At 40.7% G+C, this 23573-nt stretch overlaps 1 protein-coding gene across 1 annotated transcript in view; it reads right to left on the reverse strand.

Moving 5' to 3' along the window:
* nrbp2b (nuclear receptor binding protein 2b) overlaps positions 1 to 22331 on the reverse strand; it is a 52044-nt gene extending 29713 nt beyond the window's left edge. Inside the window, exon 1 of the mRNA XM_033638891.2 lies at positions 21652 to 22331. Within this exon, the coding sequence (XP_033494782.1) occupies positions 21652 to 21771 (120 nt within the window). The 5' untranslated portion in view covers positions 21772 to 22331. The remainder of the gene's footprint in view (positions 1 to 21651) is intronic.
* Positions 22332 to 23573: the final 1242 nt, after the last annotated feature.

Raw genomic sequence — 23573 nt, forward strand, 5'->3', positions numbered from 1 at the left:
AGCTACACGTTTAAACCTTTAATATGACAGTGTGCAGTGTTCCTCCATAAGGTCCAACTGTTGATACATCCCTTTTTATGTGTATATTGACGCACACAAAGATATCCATTGTTGGCTTCAAAGGTCAAGATAGGAGCCGTGTGTGTTGAAGTGCAGAGGAATGAATCAACACTTTGAAACCTGCACACAGGGAGTTCTCATATCAGCTGGTCAACAAAGTGAGGAAAGTTCCCTTTGAAGCTGTAAAAAATGTGTGTGTGCATGAAACATTCATGTGGTATCCCTGCTTTATTGATAGTTAAAACACACAAAGCTCGACAGAGATAGTCATGTTTATTGAGGCTTTACGCAACCTGTTCTCACCTGCCTGGAGCACGCAGAAGAGAATGTGTTTTTTATTGTTTGATATTCACAAACATGTTCTTGGATCAAAGTCGTATACATAACTCCGGGGCAGATGTGAGGAGGTGGATGACCTTGGTCTTTGCCTTAAAGCAGGGTGAGGGTGAAGCAACATGACCGTAACTGCACCGTTAATGTCTTTACAGGCTCTTAAATCAGAAGGCCTCAGACCTCATGGGAACCAGTTGGCACCTAGTGCAGGCAGTCAAAGTGCTTTATTAAAGGCTTTACATTATACAGTAATACAGGAACTAGACTGAGCCTAAAACTATTATTATAACTTAATGTGTTTGTGTGCATCACCATCACAAGACAAAGCGTGGCATGTGCACGGGGAAATTCCCTTAGTAATGTTTCCATTGTTGTACGTCAGAGGTTTGTATGTTTTCATGTATGTTGTTAAAGGACGCATGCAGCAGAACAGACTGCTGCCTCACTTCCTTCTGAGATCAGAATCAGAATCAGAATCAGAAATACTTTATTGATCCCCGAGGGGAAATTATTTATGTTACAGGTGCTCCTTGCAAGAGAGGAAAGATACATGAAAATATAAGAAATTTAAACAATAGTATTTATAAATATATAGTTAAATAAACAGGAATTATTAACAAACATAAACGTAAATAAATATATATATATATACATATACAGTCAGGTCCATAATTATTTGGACAATGATACAGTTGTCATCAGTTTGGCTCTGTACACCACCACAATGGGTTTTAAATGAAACAATCAATACCTGCTTAAAGTGCAGACTCTCAGCTTTCATTTAAGGCATTTTTCAAAAATGTAGTATGAACCGTGTAGGAATGACAACCATTTCTTCACACAGTCCCCCAACTTTAAGGGCTCATAAGTATTTGGACAAACGAACATAATCATCAATTAAACAGTCAGTTTTAATACTTGGTTGCAAATCCTTTACAGTCAATGACTGCCTGAAGTGTTAGACACATAGGCATCATCAGATGCTGGGTTTCTTCCCTGGTGATGCTCTGCCAGCCCTTTACTGCAGCCGTCTGCACTTCCTGCTTGTGTTTTGGGTGTTTTGCCCTCAGTTTTGGCTTCAGCAAGAGAAACGCATGCTCAGTTGGATTCAGGTCAGATGATATGACTTGGCCATTGCAGAACATTCCACTTCTTTGCCTTAAAAATGTCTTTGGTTGCTTTTGCAGTTTGCTTCAGGTCAATGTCCAACTGCACTGTGAAGAATCGTCCAATGAGTTTTGAAGCATTTAGTTGAATCTGAGCAGATAATGGTGCCCCAAACACTTCAGCTTTCATCCTGCTGCTCTTGTAAGCAAGACAAGACTTCACTAGAATAAATACAGAGAGTTTATCACAAGATGCAAACCATTGGTTAGCCTTAAAAATGGAAGGCCAGATTAGAGTTTGTCAAAAACCATCTAAAAAGCCTGTACAGTTGTGGAACAGCATACTATGGACAGATAAAACAAAGATCAACTACCAGAATGATGGGAAGACAAGAGAAGGAAGAAGGGAAGGAACTGCTCATGATCCAAAGCACACCACCTCATCAGTGAAGCATGGTGGAGGTACTGTTATGTCATGGCCATGTATGGCTGCCAGTGGAACTGGTTCTCTTGTATTTATTGATGATGTGACTGCTGAGAAGAGCAGCAGGATGAAAGCTGAAGTGTTTGGGGCTACATTATCTGCTCAGATTCAACCAAATGCTTCAAAACTCATTGGACAATGCTTCACAGTGCAGTTGGACATTGACCTGAAGCATACTGCAAAAGCAACCAAAGACATTTTTAAGGCAAAGAAGTGGAATGTTCTACAACGGTCAAGTCATATAATCTGACCTGAATCCAATTGAGCATGCGTTTCTCTTGCTGAAGCCAAAACTGAGGGCAAAACAACCAAAACACAAGCAGGAAGTGCAGACGGCTGCAGTAAAGGGCTGGCAGAGCATCACCAGGGAAGAAACCCAGCATCTGATGATGCCTATGTGTCCAACACTTCAGGCAGTCATTGACTGTAAAGGATTTGCAACCAAATATTAAAACTGACTGTTTAATTGATGATTATGTTAGTTTGTCCAAATACTTACGAGCCCTTAAAGTTGGGGGACTGTGTGAAGAAATGGTTGTCATTCCTACACGATTCATACTACATTTTTGAAAAAAGCCTTAAATGAAAGCTGAGAGTCTGCACTTTAAGCAGGTATTGATTGTTTCATTTAAAACCCATTGTGGTGGTGTACAGAGCCAAAATGACGACAACTGTATCATTGTCCAAATAATTATGGACCTGACTGTACATATATATATTGTAAACTGAACAAGATTATTTACACAAACAGAATATATACAGTCAGGGTGAATGGGGTTATTGCACAAGTTAAATTAGATTATTGCAGTGTGTGAAAAAGTCTCAGGGCCACTCAGAGGGAGGAGTTGTACAGTTTGATGGCCACAGGCAGAAATGATTTCCTGTGGCACTCAGTGGTACATCTTGGTGGTATGAGTCTCCGACTGAAAGACTGAGATGTCCTGCCTTAACCAGTTTCTCTCAAAAATATTTATGGTGTAAATGTAAATGCAGTGCATGGATTGAAATCATAAACTGTACATTAGGCTTAAATCATTATAAACAGTTTATGATTGAAACTTTTAAGCTTGTTGCATCTGTGGCCAAATCCTACAAGGATTGGTTCAGGGATTGTTTCGAGACTGGGGTGACACATGGTAGAAAAAGCTAAGTAAGGGTGTTTTTCATTAGCTGACAAACATTGTTCTTGTTGAAAAATGTCAGTGTTAGTCCTGTTATGGTGCTGAATTTTTCTGGAACAACACCAAAATCATACTTCAGTCAGAACCAATTAAGTAAAAAAAAAAACTTTATTTGCATTTGCAGTATTATATTTGGAGGTATGGCTCTGTCCTAGGGCCTCTGCCTTTCCTAGGCCTATGCAGAAGGCCTTTTCCATGCACCTATACGGAAAGCCTACAGTGGAGACAGCACACCTCTCCACCCTTCAAAACACTTCCATGGAAAGCCTTCAGGCAGAGAGAGAGCACACCTCTTCGTCCTTCTGCGTGCCTATGTGGAAAGCCTAAGTCAGTAGTCAGTGGTACCTCCCCACCCTTCCACACCCTTCCATGGAAACCTAAGGTGGAGACTCCACATCTCACTGCCCTTCCATGCGCCTACATGGAAAGCCTAAGGCAGGAAGAGCAGCAGCAAATTTGCCAATTGGCTGTATGGAAGGGAATCATGTGATCTGTCAGCGGCTCCATCAGTTGATTGGGCTATATCAGATCAGCTGCGATGAGCTGAGCTTGACATCATGTCCTGCCTGAACTAACGCTATGCTCAATATTTTTTCAAAACTTCACTTTGAGAATTATATTTAAAAAAATTACACAAAACCTTTTATTCCATTTGACAAAGGTCCTGACAATTTAACACAAGCAGCCACAGAGCAACTTTGCTTTAATAAAATACAGTTACACAAATAGATAGATACTTAGACAGACAGAACTTTATTCAACCCTGAAGGGAAATTCAACTGTCCAGCAGCTCACACTTCCCCTCATCAACAACATGGATCCTGTTTAAATAGTTGCTTCCCCAGTTATTTTTAATGATTGATTGTTGTATGGGGAAGCATGAAGTCTTTCGAGCTTCTAAATAGGAGCATGACAGAAAAGGTTTGAGAACCACTTGTCTAAACAGAAGCTCCAGATGTCTGAAAAGTGGAAACCAAAACTGAGATTAACCAACATGGTTCTTGTATTTTTATAAGTTCATGTGATTAAGCTCTGTTGTTGCTCTTCTGGAAATATTCTGACATGATGTCAGACCGATTACATTTTACCCAGAAAATGGGCAGAAAAAAAAACAGCACACCACAAAAGAAAACACAAGAAATATGAAGTTAGCAGCAGACAAAATTTCCCACAGTGCATTTCATTTAACTGCAAACAGAGGCTTAACTATAGATGCTGATGAATGAAGAGAGATGAATAATGATGGCATTATAAAGTTTGAATTATGCAGATCCAAATGGTTTCTTCTGTTTCTGTGTGATAAATGCCTGAATCCTCATGAATTCAGGGATGCTTAAAATATGAAAAATGAAGTTTGTTCTACAAATTTTCAGTGATTTCCACACAGCAGTGCAAAAAGATGACTCCAGGAAACTGCTGTCTTTAAAAGATCTTGCCGACTGTGTGTATAGCATGCCCGAGTAAGTGGGAGACATTCCTCAGAGGTATACATGTCATGTGCTGGACCTACTCTGACAGCTCCATGAAAGCCTGCAGACATGTCAGCCATTCCTAGAAGATTCCTTTTCATGCCAACTTTCCCATCCAGCTGGCGGAAAATCCGGGTAGCTCCATTTCACACAGCTGGGGTGGAAAATGCTGACAGATACCCCTCTGTATGTATATCCCATCAGATCTGATGAGCCCAGCAGAGGCCTTGCAGGCACGACCTGCTCACATTTCACAACCAGGTGACAGGATCCCTCCAGATCACGTGATCCAACAACTCCTTCAGCCACAGATCTTAACATGAAAGTGCTCTATAACCAAAACATTCAGTTTTAAATGTGTGACTTCCTTATGGGAGGCCTGTTCATGATGGAGCCTCATAGGTTGAACACCATCTGTTGTGTTGTTTACAGTAACGCAGCTCACGCCACAGCTCAAAGCCCACAATGTGCTGCAGTGGACGTGACACACAGTGGACCTATTCTTAGCCTGTACAAGGGTTGGTTGTTTTTTGTTTTTGTCCAAGCAGGACCACAGGAACAGCAGCTCTTAATACTTTTAACATACTGTGAAACTATTGGCTTTGTAACTTGGATTTCATCACTACTGTGTATTTGACAGCTACAGTGGAGTTATAGCAGAAAAAACAGATCAGATAATGGCCTTGGGTAAATGTCAGGACTTGATGTCAGTCTGAGAATATAAAGGCAACGGCCTCTTTCACAATTTGGCCCATTCAGAACCCAATTATGATCCAAACACACACACCCCAAAATATCGTTGGATTTGCTTCTAACTGCACTCATAAATCCTAACCTTTTTTCTATTGAAGTACTTTATTATGTCTTGCTTTGTCATTTTAATTAAATGAACATGACTGTCTGCGATATTGACGTTTACAATGCTTGATCCACAAACAGAAAACTCGCTACGCATCAAATACAACGCTTCCTAAACTAACAGCAGCATCCACTTTTGAAGAGCTGTCATGCCATTACACGTGCAGCCTACAGCGGCAGCCTGTGAAAAGCTTTATTGACTGTTGCAACTGCAGACGGACGAAATGAAAATTATCCGTCATCCACCATCATCATCTGAGATAACAAATCATCTGCAAAGAGTGCATGAGACTTGTGTCTGCGCCACAAAGCAACACAACCAACTTGTTAAACCACCTGAAAAAAATACCTCAATCTGCAGTATGATCAATGAATGAGGGCCAAGAAGAATAACCGGCAAACAATATCATTACATTACTGTTAATCGTCGTCCTTGTCCAGCATCAACTCAGACATTCAGGGAAGCTGCAGCACATCACGATACTGTGAGGCTGTAAAAGTAAATGAAGTGAATACATATCCATGGAAGATGAATTCAAGTGAAAAACCTTATTTTGATGCAAAGATTTGTGCATTGGCATGAATGTAGCACAACATGGAAGCGAAAGCAGGCTCTGTATTTTTAAATGTGAAAGTGCAATAGCAGTCTCTTTGGATGGTGTTGGACATGACACTCACAATTGTCCCAATAATGTAAATTCATCACAATCAACTTACTGTGAGTGGTTTTTATCATGATCTGCGATGAAATCATATATTATCCCATCCCTGTTTTTGATAACTCATTCCCTCAGTTTCCTGAAAGACGCCCAGAAAGTTTGGTTTATATTAACATTTTCTCACCAAAAAGCTTCACTTGTGTCCTTGAGGTCTAACAAACATTTTGAATGGGTTTTCTTCCATTGCGAAACATTTATAAAGCAAGTTTTTTAGCAGCCAATTTTAATCATACGTTGTTACAACAAAGCTTGGTAGCTTGCAGTCTCCAGTCTGTTGACTCCTTTGTGCCAACTGGAAGAAAAAATCCTTATCTTTCCTTCTTATGACTACAGCTGACAGGTGGCTGTAAACCTGGCTGTTTGTATTAACGGTCTGTACACTATGACATGGATGTGGTGTCAGGGAATGAGGAAACAAATTAGGTATTTCAAGGATACACATGACTAAGATGAGGGAATGCAATATGTACGTGAAGCACATTAGTTAGTAATTTGAGGCCTTGAACTAATAATGTGCAGGAACAACTGATTTATTGAGCTCCGTGCAAAGCAGACAGAGAACTCTTCAAAAGGAGATCTACACAGTTTTCTCAATTTACTAATTTTACTAACAAGATTCTGTCTGGAAACTTTGAACAGTTGCACCCAAATGCATGACGCCCACTCCTTCGCTCCTCTCCACTGCTCACCTGCAGTGAAGTTTAGATATCAGCTGCAGCTACCACACTTACTCCCAAATTAACTCCTGGAATGCACTCAATATTACAAGCTGATGATAACAGTGTATCTGAGGATGGACCTTCAAGCTGGAGCTTAGTAATGGCGTCCTTGTCTAGATGCTGACCAGTGAGTAAAGGGCGCCTTAAACTCTCATGCAGGTGCAGCTGTTCTGTATAAACAGGCCTCGTCCATGCATTGGTGCCTGTGACACAGCAGCATGTAAACACTAGAAGACATTCAGTTTTCCCTCGCAGAGTAAAAGCAGTATCAAAAGCACAAAAGACAATTAGCTCATGTGAACAACAGTGTGACACCATTAATTTGCAATTTCATTTTAAACACCCCCGCTGACTGAGAGCTTTGTTGTAAAATTTAACAACGACAGCTGTTACATGCACAAATGGAAAAAAAAGCAGGCTATCTCTATTGTAATCTACAGGCTAGGTCAAGAGACGCCCAGGCTGTAAAATACAGTTTGTCATCACACATGAGAAAGTAAATAACACAACATCATTAAACCATTCATGCAGCAAGAGGAGGCGGAGCTGCAGGTCTCTATTATTCTCACTGCAAAGGGGCAAGTTCAACTGGAACAGTGATACAGATGATAGAAACACCACTCTACCAGACACACACCTGTACTGCCACAAACACACAGATGAATCCAGTTCTGAGGCTGATAGGATGCCTTTAGTTTTAAATGTATTTGGTCACAAATCAAAGCATTCAGCAAATTAAAAGTTTGACCTGATGATGGCCCTAGATGAGTCAAGGGTTCACCAAAGTCATAACAATTCATCCTGAGGGGAACATGAATGTGTGGTTACAATTTCATGGCAATATATCCAATAAATGTTGAGACATTTCACTCAAAACCACAAATGTGTTGGCACTAGGAAAAACTCAAGGAGTCGCTGGGAATCTAGGGGTTGTAGCATCTTAGCTGCAACAACACTGCAACTCCAAAGAAAATGCTTTAGCACTCCCAAGTTGGTGTTTTCAGCTAAGAAAAATGATTTGGTGGACAAAAATCCTACGAACCAAACCATAGCAATTGTTCAATCAATGAGAATAAGAGCATCTCGAGCAAACAATTCAGCCGTACAGGATTCATCTTCGAGGAACTATGAATGATGGTACTTTATTTTGCCAGTCAATTGAATTGATATTGAGATATTTGACAGGACAAGTGAAGAGTTTGACCTGTTGGTGAAGCTACATAAAAAGTCAAGATATTTAAAAAAAACTCAGCCTCATTGTGGAAACAGTTTCATTGCAATCTATCCAGCAGTGGTTGAGACATTTCACTCAAAATCACAACTGTGTACCTCATGGTGACAATAATGAAAAAAATTTGAGGATCACCAAAGTCAGTGTGATTCATCATCTGGGAACCATGAATGAAAGTACAAAATGATCCACCAATCCATCAAGTGGATATTAAGATATTTGACAGGACAAGTGAAGACTGTGGCTGGATCCAAATGTCCACCCACTTGCGGACTAAGCCTTCAAGGACTTCAGTCATATGTACTGTGACCTGTTCACCGGCATCATGTCAAGTCTGCAGGGGTGCCAGAGTGCAAGGCTTTAAATCCGCTGATAGACAGGTCTTAAATCTGTTTCACTCGTTGCTGCTGTGGAGAAATTTGAATGACAACTACAATCCTGTACACCGCATTAAACTGCACAGCGTTCACAGGGTAGGTTACAATAATATGATGTGTTTTGATTACTTCAATAGTCTGTACTTCTACATATTTCTGTACCATGTGGCTGGATCTTATTTCTGCCCTACATGATTGAGGTCACATTATAATACCCATTATAATACACATACACAATCTCATTACACATTTATAAAAGTTTGTTTGCTTTGTAGTCATCACCAGGAAAATCCACAACATCACATCCACATTGCAATGAATTCTGAAGTCTGCACTTCATGCACCCTCTCTAGAAGTCTGCAGAAAGCGTGCTTGAGGCCCCGTATGGACTGGATGAACTGCGGATTTAGACAGCCTTTGGTGCTCGCAGATTTCCTGGGAACACAGCTGCAAAGTCTGCAAGGGCTGTGAAGTCTGGTCATTTTGGTTCAGCCTTTGACTTGTTGGTGGTGCTAAAGAAAAAGTCAGGAGATCATCAAATTCATCAAGATTCATCCTCTGGGCACCATGAATACTGCACTGAATTTCATGGCAATCCATTTAATAGATAGAGAGATACTTTAATAAAAAAAATTTTTAAAAAAATCTCAACGTCATGGTGGCACTAGATGAAAATCAAGGGATCCCCAAAGTCTGTGGGATTTATCCCCTGGTGACCATGAATGTCTGTACAAAGTTTCATGTCAATCCTTAAAATAGTTGCTGACATACTTCAGTCCAGACCAAAGTGGTGGATCAGCCAACAGACTAACTATCCCTAGAGCCATGCTACCACCGTGGTTAAAATCAGGCAGAAGTCAATTGGCATATGAGCAAATCTTCATTTTGTATTCTAGGAATAAATGGCCGTCAATGTGTTTCCTAGTAAAGCCTTGAGCCCTGAGCAACAGGCGTGGAAGACCTCAGTTAGCAGAGTGACTGTGTTAACAGGTGAATCAGAGCTGACTGTCCCTGCTCTGTTTCCCCTCCAGGGAAATCTGAGTGGATGTCATTCCTCATAGGGCAGCTGTCAAAGCAGCAAACACGCCTGCACTGCTGAATTATCATGGAGTGTAAGTCATTAGGAGGATCCCCCCCAGGACAGGCAGCGCTTACTGCAAGCCACGACTTGACAGGGGTTTATAGGGGGCAATGCCCTGTGCTGAGGGTTCCTTTGCTCACTTTAATGGCTCCTCTTTATGACCTCAGACATGGGAAACATCCAAAAAGTATGAAAGGTTTACTGTGGACGTACATCATGGTTACTGTGAGGTGATGATTTTGGTCGTCTTTCATTTGACAGTAATAAAATCATCCATATGTGTGTGGCCGACCTCTGGTTTTTACATTACACAACAAGATTATACAACTGTAAGCAATTAATGATTTTCTGATTTTCTTTCTTTTATGTAGGGATGGGAATGGTAAGATTTTATTGATACAGATGCCATTATCGATTCCTTTTGTCAGCCCCATTCTTTATGAATTCCCTTATTGATTCCTATTTAAATTTCTGTGTGGAAAGAAGTAGGCCTAGACAGGTTTCAACCCAACTGCTTAAATATCTCAGAGTCTGAACGCAGTGTAGCAACAATCTGTCACCTAAAAAGACCGCAGCTGGCAGAGCGACCGTGTCTGACTCTTGAAATGGATGAAATGAGACAATATTTGTACTGCATTCATTTTCTTTCTTAGTCAAAGAGGAAATCTGCTGAGCCTGCTTGTGTGGCACTGATGTTATTATAACATTTTTTATTTTATATTTACCCTCTCTAGCAGACGTGCTGCTCAGTGGGGAGGCAGTGGCATTCATGCACAGAGTGTTAAATACATGGCGTTCCTGGAGTTAGGCCCATGTTGTGTGGAAAGATGTTTGAGCAAAATGAGGGTGTTTACACCCTTATTTGAAATTATTGTTTTACAGACATAATAAGCAGCACTGTTGTCTTCTTTCTTCGTGAAATGAAGCCACATTCTGGACCGTTTCTTCCTCACCGCCATAAGTCATTCTTGCTGCAAGTTTCCAGCAGAATAGACGCATGAGTTTGTAGTCACTGTTTTTTTAAAGATTATTTTTTGGGCTTTTTGCCTTTAATGACAGGACAGTTTCATGCGGGGAGAAAGACATGCAGCAAAGGGCTGTGGGCTAGAATCAAACCCGGCAAGGACCATCCATAGTTAATGTAATTGTAAAATGAATATATTTCAGTGTTGAACTGTTACTCCGACAAAACTTAAACATGGAGACATTATTTAGGGGATTTGGTAACATTAAATTTGCATACTTCACTGTTTTTTGACCCTGAATGACTCTCAAAAAATAATCTATAGATTTTTTTTCAATAAAACAGTCATTATTTGCAGCATTACAACCCACAGAACACACAAGCAACATAACCCATCTGACTTAATGGCTACTTAATGATGTTATACTGCTGTAATTGGTATTTCTTACATTCACCCTATAGGGTCAGATTTCATACTGATGATAAAACAAAGCACTTCAAACAGAATAAGCCTGCCCACATGCATGTGTAAGTGCTTGTTAGAGTAACACAGGGGCAGTGCAGTGCTAAAATAAATCAATACAACCATACAGCTGATGAAAGCTCCGTATTAGGGGCTTAGTTTCATATATTGTTTTGAAAATTATAGGACTTTATTCTCACGAGAAAAAAGGTTTTACAATGTGGTTTTGAATATTTTGGTTAATATCAGTGTTTTATGGCAGAGGTTTATTACGTATTATTTGTAATGTACCGCATTAAACTACAAAAACAACTTGTGACGTGATAATCTAACATCCCATGAAAGCTGGGATGATATTCATTAATGAATGTGGCTCTTGTTTAGGGTATCGTCTATTTACTTGATTGTTGTTTCAGGATATATTTTTTTCAATTCTTGTTTTTATTTTCATTTTTTTCCTTACTATTTTTATGTTATACATCAGTAAACCACAGCAAATTCCTTGAAAAAAACTTGGCAGTATACCGAAGTCCTGTTTCTCTGATTCTGATCAGGGCGGCATTGTTACACATCTGCTGAGTAGTTTCCTGGGAAAAACCTAAATGCCATCACACAGTATATGATAAATAATGTTAGTACAATCAATATGGGCCTTTTTATATCCAACATTCTGACTGAAAAGCACAGGTAACTAATAACATTAACAATGGCGCTGTGAGCCAAACCAAAGCAACTAAATGGAATTCAGCCACCTGTGTTTTCCTTACTGTGACATGTCAAAATGTCCTCTGTGAAAATTATGCTATTTTTGTTTCCATATAGCTCACACCAAGCTGCATGGCGTGTGCACTGTGTGCCAATGCCCCCCAGTTTCTCAACCCTGACACATGCATGTGAGCACTAACACATGCATGAGATTTCAGTTAACACACAAGTGCGGAAAACATCATCTGCCCACCAGTTTCAACCTCACATATTCATCTGCGCTTGTGAATTAACGCTGTGACAGATGAATGCGGTCTTTTCCGACCCTGGCTGCCTCATTTTCATCTCTCTGTAAAGCAGATGGAGGCAGGACCTGGAAATAGAAGATGGAGCCATTACTGGAATGAGTGCTGTGTGTGCTGCTGGTGCACCACAGTGTGGAGATGGGTGTGGATTCACTTCGGGAGGTCTATCATGCTGCAGCATCGAGCCAAGATCACAGGGGGTTGGAGATAATCTTCTGTCAGGGCTGTACTATAATAAAGAGAGCCCAGTGTGACAGGTCAAAGTCATCGGTGGGTGTAACACCCACTGAGCTGTTATGACAGATAATCACTCTTTAGAGTGGAAGAGACGAACTATAATGTTGCCATGGAATCAATTAGTTAGCTGCGGGCTACATCTTAAGCCCTTGTTTTCTTTTGGCTTATATTTGTTGACATTTGATTTTGAAACTATTAAAAGTATGCCGAATTTAATATGAGCAGTTCCTGTTTGCAGTGTACCCAAAGATTTACATGCAGCTGTCAGCGAATTACTGTGATACGGAGGAAGACTTAACTTGATAATTCTCAGGCAACTTCTGGAGTTAAAATGAGCTGCTTTTTTCTCTGATTTCTAGGCGGACTTATGGATGATTTTACAGAAATTTCACTGCAGTTAGTATGACCGTTTCAAATTTTAATTATCATTAAAACCGTGTTTAATTACTGTGCTCTAAAAAACTTGTGACAGTCTCCCAGACGCAGGGCATCTTTGATGTTAATGCACATTTTATTTGGTTTTTACAGGTTTACATAAGGTACTATTAGCTATGTTATCATTTAAATGTTTATGCAAACAAATCGTGCAGCTAATTTTATTTGTGGCTTTCAATATAAAACTCTGTGAAATGATTTCAGTGTGTATCGCCATTTTTTAAAATTTTCAGCACATTTGAACAACACAGTATTAAAATTGAAAGCCATGAAAATTTTGGTCATTATACGCAACTGTGATCTAAAATCTAAATACTGTTTCATCTCTCGTGAACATCACACTGTCTCTAAAAATTTCATGTCTTTGCGTTAAGATTTGACTGCGGTAAGAATCTGACAATAAGCAGACGAAAATTGCAAAAATAGAGCGCTCAAGGTTTTAGAGCACCATAGCAGTGTCTGAGAGCTGTGTGTCACAGCCACTGTTGCGGTTCCAACTTTTGACAGTGTTAGAGTTGTATTTCCCAGCTGGAAAGATGGTCTTCTCATAAGACTAGGCTGTCTATGCAGTAGAAGGTGCAAATACTTCTGAAATTTGTGCTACACAACCAGAGAAAACAGGGGGAGAGGACTGACGGATTCACTTTTGCTCAAGAGGTAGAAAACCTACAACTACCAGAATGCACTGCGCCATACCAGACCAATAAACACTCCCACTGGTGGGTGATGTAATACCAGCTCATCCATTTGACACAATGGCGGCTGGTTGATAAAGTTAAAACATGTCTCTGGGAAATATTTTATCTGAGAAACAGTAACAGAATCTTGGTTCATATGTGCCTGCCTACTTTTACTGATTCAGTTTTTCAGCCTCCCTTTTCACAATACAGGAAACAGTATGGCGTCCACTTCCTGTTCATAAATTCTCATATTACAGCCAAACAGTGCACTAAAATATGTTTCTAAAGACGTTTTAAGTGGGAAAAATGCAATTCATCAACAGAATCTTGGTTTATATTTGATCAGCACTGCCAAGCTTTACAGTTTTAATAGTTTGGTCTGAGTTTGAGAGAGACAGAGGTGCTCTTGTGTCTGTGCTGTTTGTATCTGTGGTGATGGGCATATGAAAATGCAGAAGTACAATCTGTAGTTCCAGCAACAGCCATAGAGCCAGCAAAAATCTGCCGATTTGAGCTGGGAGATGAGCAGGAAGATCTGGTCATGGTGAGATGGAGTGAAGCTTACAGTAGTTAATTTACACATACTGCTCACATTGTTACGATACAAAGCTGGTTGAAAATTGGCAAAGTAAACTTTCAATAAGAAAACTATGATAGTTAATTTCCTGGCATGCTTTGTCCCTTCACCTCACACTCTATCTTTTCATCATGTCTCACCTCACAGTTTGATAACCTTCACTGAAGAGCATCCAATGCCTGATCTCTATACGTTTCGTGCATTACTAATTCACAAAAGGGTTAATAAAATTTATTTTTATGCAAAGATCAAAGAAAAACTGGAAAGAAATCAGAGGTTTTTGTCAAATGTGCAAATGTGATGAGGGTGTCCTTGCAGAAGAGATGCTTCCTCTCAATGAAACTTCCTTGAATAAAGAGAAAGGTAAAAGATTCATGTCCCAACAACATGATGTGAGTCATTGCGTTGCCTTTGTAAATCGTTTTGCATTAGCCTAAATGTCCACATTCTGGGAAGGCACAGAATGACTCAGTCAGAGGATACATGCCACCAGTCAGTCAGTCATGTTGACAACGAGCGCAGCAGGGCTGTATGTCAACACTGTGCGCAACAATTATCCACCCACTTTCATTTATTTGGTCCTTGAATAGAAAACACCACAGCAAACCACCAACTTCAGTTTGATTAACTTCTTGTGCCATATCATGTTGAAAGTTGCGGGCAATATTTCCTTTCACACACACACACACACACACACACACACACACACACACACACACACACCAGAGCCAAGAAAGATATGCAAAAACACTTTTTACAGCACCTTCACAGCTGTTACGCTTCACCTCACGCAGCTTTCTAATCACACCAGCACTATTCGGTCCCTCCAAAAATCAATATTGTGTGTTGAGTCAAGAGGAATAAACTGACTTTGAAGGCAACACCTTCATCCACTTTTAACCATTCCCGCCTGAGAAAACAGCCACGCAAGGCAGCAATGCCATGTGCTGACCATGTGACTGCGGCCTGTGTTTATTATAATGCCTGAACTGAATAACAGATATGGCAGCGTGCCTTCTGAACTTTCACCCACTGGCTTATTTATTGAGCATTCATGTGCATTTGCCGCTCAGACATACCGAGGCCTGCTGGACAAAGAGACGAGAAAGCAGGGGCCCTCCGTCACCAACGCATCAAACAAAGACATGTTTCTGATTGATGATTCCAACTGTACTGTACACATCTATCAACACGAGGTGACTTCACAGGTTAAGGCAGCTATGGTTTCAACCTGTTGGGGCAGCTTTATGAATGTGCTGGCAACAGTTAATGGCACGGCTTGTCCCTACAGAGATAATGTCACACGGGTCCATTTTGTTATTCTTGAAGCCTGTCGACTGATGCAAATGTTTTGCTTTGTGCTCTGCATTATTAAAAGAAATGTTTATTCAAGGCCAAATCTGCACAAGTACTCAGGAAACTACATCAAGGTGAGCGCTGAGACTGAGGCACAGTGCGAGAAAATTGTGGGTTTTAACTGGTGTGAATAAGTGCGTCTCCCATAACATCATCAAGAGTAACAGGAATATGGACTCAGCTCATACTGCTGCAATTCATTCATTCATTCATTTGTCAATTAACAGATGATTAATCTGCAAAAATGTCATTTATCAAGCAAAATAGCTACAAATTTGCAAACTCCAGCATCTGAAATGTGAGGATTTGCTGCTGTAGGGTTGAAACTATTAGTCGATTAATTGATAAAAAATAATCAACAGATACTTTGATACTGTCTTAATTGTTCAAAGCTGGGGTAGGCAGTTTAACTTTAGTGCCACTGGGCAAAAATCCCATAATAAACTTTAAGCATATTGTAATTCAAGCAGTCTGAGAGAACTTCTGCACCTCCTCTTGGCTCTGATGTCAAGCTTTAGAGAATCTAGGCTGTGACTTGAGACACTGGCCAATCACAGGTCATTTCAGGGAGAGGCCGTTCCTACTGGCTGTTCTACAAATCGCGAAGGGACACACACACGCCCCTTTGGCGAAAGCCCAATTCAATGGCAGAGAATCCTGCAGAGACAGTTGCTGTTCCAGAATTGTTAACAACTGCCTACACTGTGAAGCAACCCAAAAAGGAAGAAAGCCTTATCAAAAAGAAAGTCTGACAATAAACTAAATAAAACACATGTCGATACTGGTGAAAGGTTTCAGAGATGGACAGAAAATGCTGCTAATAGTTTAGCTTTCTGCTAACCAGAGCCAAAGGATCACAGCTGCCACTTCATGTTTATGATCATGTAGGTAACGTTAGCTAGAGCCTCAAATTACAGTGTGTCCTCCTCCTACAGATCATCTCAAAGGGGAGCAGGCAGCAGCTCTGGAGTTGGACCTCCAGTCAGCGGCTGCAGCAGCTGAGCACATGAGCTGCATGCCACTGTACAATGAAATAAGATTTAAAAAATCAATGTGTGGGAAACACTGGGTCACTGTGTGAAGCATGTGCATATGCCCATGGTTATCTAGTGAGAAGGGGTTAGGACAGAGCAGGGGGAGCTGCAGGGTGACGGTGTATTTTCAAATTCCAACTTTTTACTTTCAGCTTTTCCAGATTTCTACTGATGCCAACTTTAACCAACTTGCTTATTGTGTGGATTTTCTGCTTTACTTTATTTTATGTGTTTAATATATTTATTGTTTTGGGAAAATAAGGGAATTATTTTGCATTGGGCTTTAAGGAAAAGACATTTTTCACAGTTTTCTGACAATTTATTTAAAAAAAAAATGTATCAATTGAGAAAATAATCAAATTAATCAACAAATGAAAATCATCATTAGTTGCAGGCCTTGTTTAGTGACTTTGGATAGGAGTGTACCACCATGATCATATTGCAGTAGCACTGATATAATCGGTCGATTAATCTATCCGTCAACCAGAAAATACAGAAAATAGCCATTTATGAAGCAAAAATGTTCAACATTTGCTGGTTCAGTCAGTTTTATGCCATTTTATACTGAATTGTTTGGACAAAATGAGCAATTTAAAAATGTCACCTTGGTGTTTAGAGTCTTATGATGGCCATTTTGGAATTCCCTTAGCTGACATACACTTGATAGAGTTTTAATAGAAAAAGTCATTAGTTAGAGCACTATATTTTTGCTTTGTTCAAAAAATATCTTCCTCACATTAAGGTTTCTGAGCAAATTGTGCTTAAAAATAAATAAAATTAGTTATTAAAGTTTTTGTATACTGACTTTTGTCTGTAATGTAGACCAGTGGGACAGAGATCATCACACTGAACATAAATTTAATCATGTTACTTTCATGACATATGCCAATACCAGAAAATGATTGATTTTACTACAGCAGCCAGCCCTGACTGAGTGATGCTCCCAGTGGGGGGTAAATGGACATGTGACAGTAGAAGAAGCCCACATGGGTAATCAATAGATGGAAAAACACCAGGGTGGGGTGAGTCGTGTATGCTCAATGGCGGGGAAAGAGCAGTGATGTGAGGTGGTCGCAGCGTTAAGAGGACGCCGTGTGTGTTCCAGAGATAACCTTCAACTTAAATATTCCGCCTTATCTGGAGCTGTTAGTGGAGCCGACGCCCGCTGCTTCACAAAAAGACATTTAGACGTCTGTTTCTTCTCCCTGATAATAACTGCGCTGCCTTTCAAGACTTTGATGTTGACATTAAACAAACATGGGATTATTTATGGGTGAGGAAGCTTTAAGCAAGGCCACTGGGTAATTTATTTAACGCTGCTAATGTGTTGTCTGGACTGGTGCTGACCATCACATGGGAAGGTGGCAGACTCATAAATACAGCTGAAGATCTAGGACAGACAGAGACCTGTACCCTGCAGTATTATTAAAAGTTTCCTTCTCAGAATTGAGCATCTAAGGATATATAGCATATGTTGTATAGATTGTAAATCTACCTGAGGCAAATTTCTATGATATATAAATCAAATAAGAGCTGGAAACATTAGTTGATAACTCAAGTCAGTGGATTGACAGGAAATTGATCTGCAACTGTAGTTTGACAAAACATTCCTTGTTTCCAGCTTCTTAATTGTGAGGATCATTGGCAGGTTTTTTGTGTCAGGTGACAGTAAACGGAATATTTTTGGAGTATTAGTCAGACAATAAAAAACTATGACATTTTCTACAGCAAACTATCAAATAATAAACGGTAGACATACCAATTATCAAAATTATTATTGGTTGGTTCCAGGACTGCAAGTAATTATATTCATTATCAATTAATCCGTTGATTGTTTTTCTTGAATAATTGATTCATCATCATCATCATCATATTGTGTATAAATTGTCATTAAATTCACATCACCATTAAATCAAACGAAGGTGGTTCTTATAATTGCCTGTTTCGTCCAACCAACAGTCCCACACCAATGATGGGCAAAAATGAACCCACAAACCTTTTTAAATGACTCTTGTGATTGACCAGTTTCTACTGGGTCAGCCTGTTGCACATTCAAGTGCTCATAAATCTGTAATATGGACTAATGAGTGCAGCACACTGACTCTGAATGAACAAGTGAGGACTGATTTGAACCAGACTCAAGTCAAGACCTCCACATGCCAATTGTGCATTCATATGCTGCTCGGATGGTCGGTCTTTCAACTTCAATGTGTTCATGTGCTTTAAGTTGTAAGGTGGAAACAGTATGGACACACAATATGGTCTTGGCTGGTAGAGGTTTTGATTCAAGTCCAATTTAATCGCCTTGTGTTCACTCACAGTAGCAGGCAGTGCGAACAGTACCCTAAAATAACAGCAAATGTCAAAGTGAGAAAAGTCGGGGATTTATGAGCAGTCAGATGTTTGACAGTTTGACTCGGTACAAACTGGACACTAAAAAGAGTCGTCCAAAAAGATACACACATTTATATTCACCTATCACTAATGAATGCAGCACAAAGCTGCGGAGGTAACTGGAGCTCCTTTACCCACTAACATCAGGCTTTTTAATGTAATGGGAAAGGTTAAAATCAGCATTCACACCTGAGCCAAATGTTTCTGCAGTAGTTATGAGTATTTATCGGCATTGATAGAAACACAACACCCGGATGAGCGCACTAATTTTAGCTCCATTACCAGCGGGATGCAATGACGCGTCACCACAGAATACTGTCAGTCTCCGTCCAAGCAGCACTCAAACACTGACCCAAAATTAGTCTGCACTGAGGTTTGGAAGAGAGACTGAATAAATGCTAGATATATAAAAAGAAGTAACCACCGTAACAATTTCACTGGCCTCCATGCTCTTCTTTACTGTTTACTAACCCGTTTCCTTGCCTGTCCGTAACATCGAACGTGACACACCAAAAATTTAAAAAAAAAAGGCATACTAATCTCCTGCAGAGCCATGTACACAGCTCTACTCTACTAGCAACTAGAAAAGACTGTATAGTCTAATTTCAGTGGGTTTACCTGTGTTTAAAAAACCGACTTACATGTGCTTATTTTGGTGGAAAAGGGTTATGGGACGTCAAAATAATGTGTTAGTTTCGATTAATGAATCACAGAAAAAATAATGTGTTAAAAAACGTAACACTGATTGATCGTGCTCCGTGGTGCCTTTTGGCCTGGTGCATCACTGAAGGCCACAGTGGCTTTGTCACATGATGGAAACAATGAAGATCATGCTGCTTGGCCCCGTGAATGCAACATTTACATTTAAAAAACACCCAGATGGAACAGCCTTTGATGCTTGGGCTAGCAGCCAGCCTCGTCAGGCCACACTTGGCCAGGCATTCAGATGCAAATTGAGCAAGTGTACTTTCACACCTGCCCTGTTTGGTTCAGTTCAATCTAGGGATGCACCGATCCGTTATCAGGATCAAATATCGGGCCCGATATCATCAAAATAGATGGATCGGGTATTGGAAAATGCAACCTATACCTGATGCGATCCTTTCCCTTTAAATCTATTGCGACGCAAGCTATGTCATACGTCATGGAGCGAAGGAGAGAATCTGCTGTGTGGAGGTATTTCACAGTATTTGCTTATTTTTGTTAAAAATAAATAGTTCATCATTGCATCAATCTGTTTCATCTTGTTTCATTTTATCTTAGGAAAGAACTGTGTAGTCATCAATGCCTGATGCCTTTTCTGTTCTACATGTAAAGGTATATAACTTTTTAGGTCAACCATGGTATCGGATCGGTATCGGGTATCGGCTGATACTCAAAGCCACAGCATCGGGATCGGTATGGAAAATGAAAAAGCTGGATTATTGCATCTCTAGTTCAATCTAACTCAAGTTCGTTTGGGCAGGTGTGAACACAGTGCGCACCAAAACAACCAGACCGAGACCTTCTTAAAGAGGTGGACGTTACAAATGAATTCTGGTGCAGTTCCTTTGTGGTGAGAACATGTTCCAACCTGAACCAACTTAAGTCGCATTACACATTGTTTGTATTAAACACGCATGAGCATGTTACAGTCCTGGAGGATTATTAATGTGCGCCTCCTCCTGAGAGGTGCATCCAGTGCATCAAAACATTGTTTTCTAGTCGGAGCCGCGCCTCGTTTTCAAACTGTATGGTTTGACTAAAATGAACAATGACAGCAATATAGTCCACGATGAGCAGCGCTAAAATCAACCAGCGTAGTTGTCCCTCCATTGTGACATTAGAAAGTGTCACATTTATCTTACAAGTGTACTCTTCTTCAACGTTTTGTTTACTACCTGGATTTTTCCCACATGGAGATTCTGACCAATCAAAGCAGCTTTCTCCCACAAGGCATTTTATCTGGTCCGCTTGTAAATGCTGCCGAGCACCAACCAACTCTAGGCAATTATGCAGCTTTCTAACAAAATTAGTCCCTGATTCGGACCAAAGCAAACGAACTCTAGGTCTAAAAGCATCCTCAGTCCAACTAACTCCCTCGCCAAATTGAATGCACTGGACTGCAGACCATTTTGGGTGGTAGAGGACAGGGGGACAATTGTGACCAAAATCCTGCAGCTTTACTAGGACACATCTGCCAGAGTTCATATACAAGTAGGTCAATAGTATCAAAACTTGAAAGGTTAGAAAGGTATTGACTCAAAGGAACTGATCACTATGCAATATCCACTTTATGATATAAAAGCAAAACACATGTAAGAAGCAAATGTTTGTCAGCTGGCAGCAGTTGGTTCTCTAAATACAACGGGCTTGACTTGCAATTTATATATTTGATTAAAAAGGATATTAAATACATTTTGACTAATGCTGAAAACTCTAATGCTTCCTCTCATACCTGCATGCTTTTATAATGCAACGTGTAGCTAATTTAAGGTGATAAAGGGAAGGTGTCAGACTTGTTGGACACGCCCACATCATGTTAGTGTGATTTGCAAGCCTGTATTAAGAGTCAGATCATAAACTCCAGATCCCATGGGAGCAGAAATCCTCAAGATGCAAAAAAACAGCAGTGGTGGTGTGAAATAAGCAAACTATTCCTGTCACACTGAGATAGACTTTATGTGGGCTAAGCAGATCAACGGATCTGTCACTGTGTCAGATTTATGGTGGTGCAAACACCATGGAGCAATAATACCTCGGCTCGGCTCAACAATTGCATAACAGAGGATGTCCAGCGCGATCCGATGGGGCAACTTGATTTATATCCTGATCAAAGAGCAAATTAGGTGCGTTTTAATGAAATGCGCTCTCACACAGACGCACACACACCGCCAGACCAACCTGCTCTTTCCGTTTCTGCCACCGGCCGCATGGGCTCTCTTCCAAGATCTCACTCTCATCCTCGCTCTCCTCCTCCTTCCCCTCCGATCCTGATTTCCTCTCCGGGACGGACATCGTCATTTTAACGCCGTATATTTCCAGATTTCCTCCACCAGAGTCCTTCTCCGCCTCTGCGCCTCCTTCCCTCCCTCAACTGTCTGCTGTGTTTGTTGTGGATCAGACGAGACGAGCGGTAGCGCAGAGACGCTCCGCCGCTTGTCTGCGCAGTGAAGAAACCCCCCCGACGACACCTCGCAGCCCCCTTGGCGCTCAAAACATCCTGCAGAGAAAAACTAATATTGCTCCAAACAGGCGCTCCTCAGTCTGTACGAGCACCCCACGCCTCCTTCAGATAACAACTAGCAGCGTGCACATTACAAGGTCGCTGGGCTGAGCTGAACAGGGTGGAAAAATATATCCAGACTTCATGCGCCCTGTAGACTGCATGCAAAATAGGTTGCGAAATGGTTTTCAGCGTATGTGTGTGTTCACGGTGAAGCACCGCGGGGGTGAGAGCTCGGTGGGTGAAGCGAAACGGTGCCCGGTGGGTCCACACCGCTCATTGCTTGCCTCGGATACCGTCTGTTTTATGAGGGAACGCTCATTTTCCGACCATCTTCCACACACGCCTCATTGTCGGTGCTGTTAGATCTGAAACCGCGAGCTCCTGCCAGGCACGGTGCGCAGAGATGGAGCGCAGTACCGTAAAGGCAACAGTATGTGCGCACGGGGTATTTAGATTAGGCACCGAGCCTCTTGGAAGATGAAACAACAGCCTTACAAGTTTGACCCCCACCTCAGTCTGAAGCAAATCAAACCTTTGAATCCGAGGCCAGACTGGGGCGCAGTTGTTGTTTTGTAATTAATATTTTTATCATACTATCTAGGTGAATAGGGTTATTAGATACCACCATGAAACTTCCCCACGATAATTTGTTAAAAATTATTTTACATATATTTTTTATCTTATATGTACATGTTTTCTGAAATTGCATGTTTAAATATGCAAATTAGGCACTATCTAGTTAATTATGCACTAGTTTGCAAACATTTCCAGAACAGAAATCTGAACCTTGGATAAAGCCAGGTTCTTGTTTCTCTTTGTTGTCATATCAGACCCAAAGTTTTTTTACAGAAGAGAGTTTTGGATTTCTCTTTTCATCACTCTATACATCCGAAAATATTGTCAACATTCATTCATTAATTTCCATGACCGCTTATCCTCTTGAGGGTTGGACCTGTAGCCTATCCCAGCTGACATTGGGCGAGAGGCAGGGTACACCCTGAACAGGGCACCAGACTATCACAGGGCTGACACATAGAGACAGACAACCATTCACACTCACATTCACGTCTACAGCCAATTTAGAGTCACCTGCATGTCTTTGGACTGTGGGAAAAGGTGGAGTACCCTGAGAAAACCCACACTGACACTGGGAGGACATGCAAACTCCGCACAGAAGGGCTATTGTAAGGCCCAGATTGTTATTCAGTGTCTGACGATGTTATGGGAAGGATCCCTACAGAGACAGACCTTTTTATTAAAGAGTAAGATTCTTTTTGTGCAACCAGAAAGAGCCTTGAATTTTTAGGACTAAAATGTTCTATAAATCAGGCGGCATGAAGAAGGGACTGTGTTGCAGCCCTATCTCTGTGTAAAATGGGCTACAGACTTTGTGGTGGTGTTGTGTCTGTTCGTAGTCATCACACATCTATTTGCCGTTTGTGTCTCTTTGGTGTGATATTGTGTCTCACTGAGGTAATGTTGTGTCTCTTTGTGGTGGTTTTACCCACTTTGTAGATATTTCATGTCTCTTTGCAGTTCCTTTGCATCTCTTTGTGCTCATTTTGTGTCTCTTCCTGGTCAATACATGTTATTTTGA

The sequence above is a fragment of the Epinephelus lanceolatus genome, chromosome 20 (genome assembly GCF_041903045.1).
Source record: "Epinephelus lanceolatus isolate andai-2023 chromosome 20, ASM4190304v1, whole genome shotgun sequence".
Taxonomy (NCBI): Eukaryota; Metazoa; Chordata; class Actinopteri; order Perciformes; family Serranidae; genus Epinephelus; species Epinephelus lanceolatus.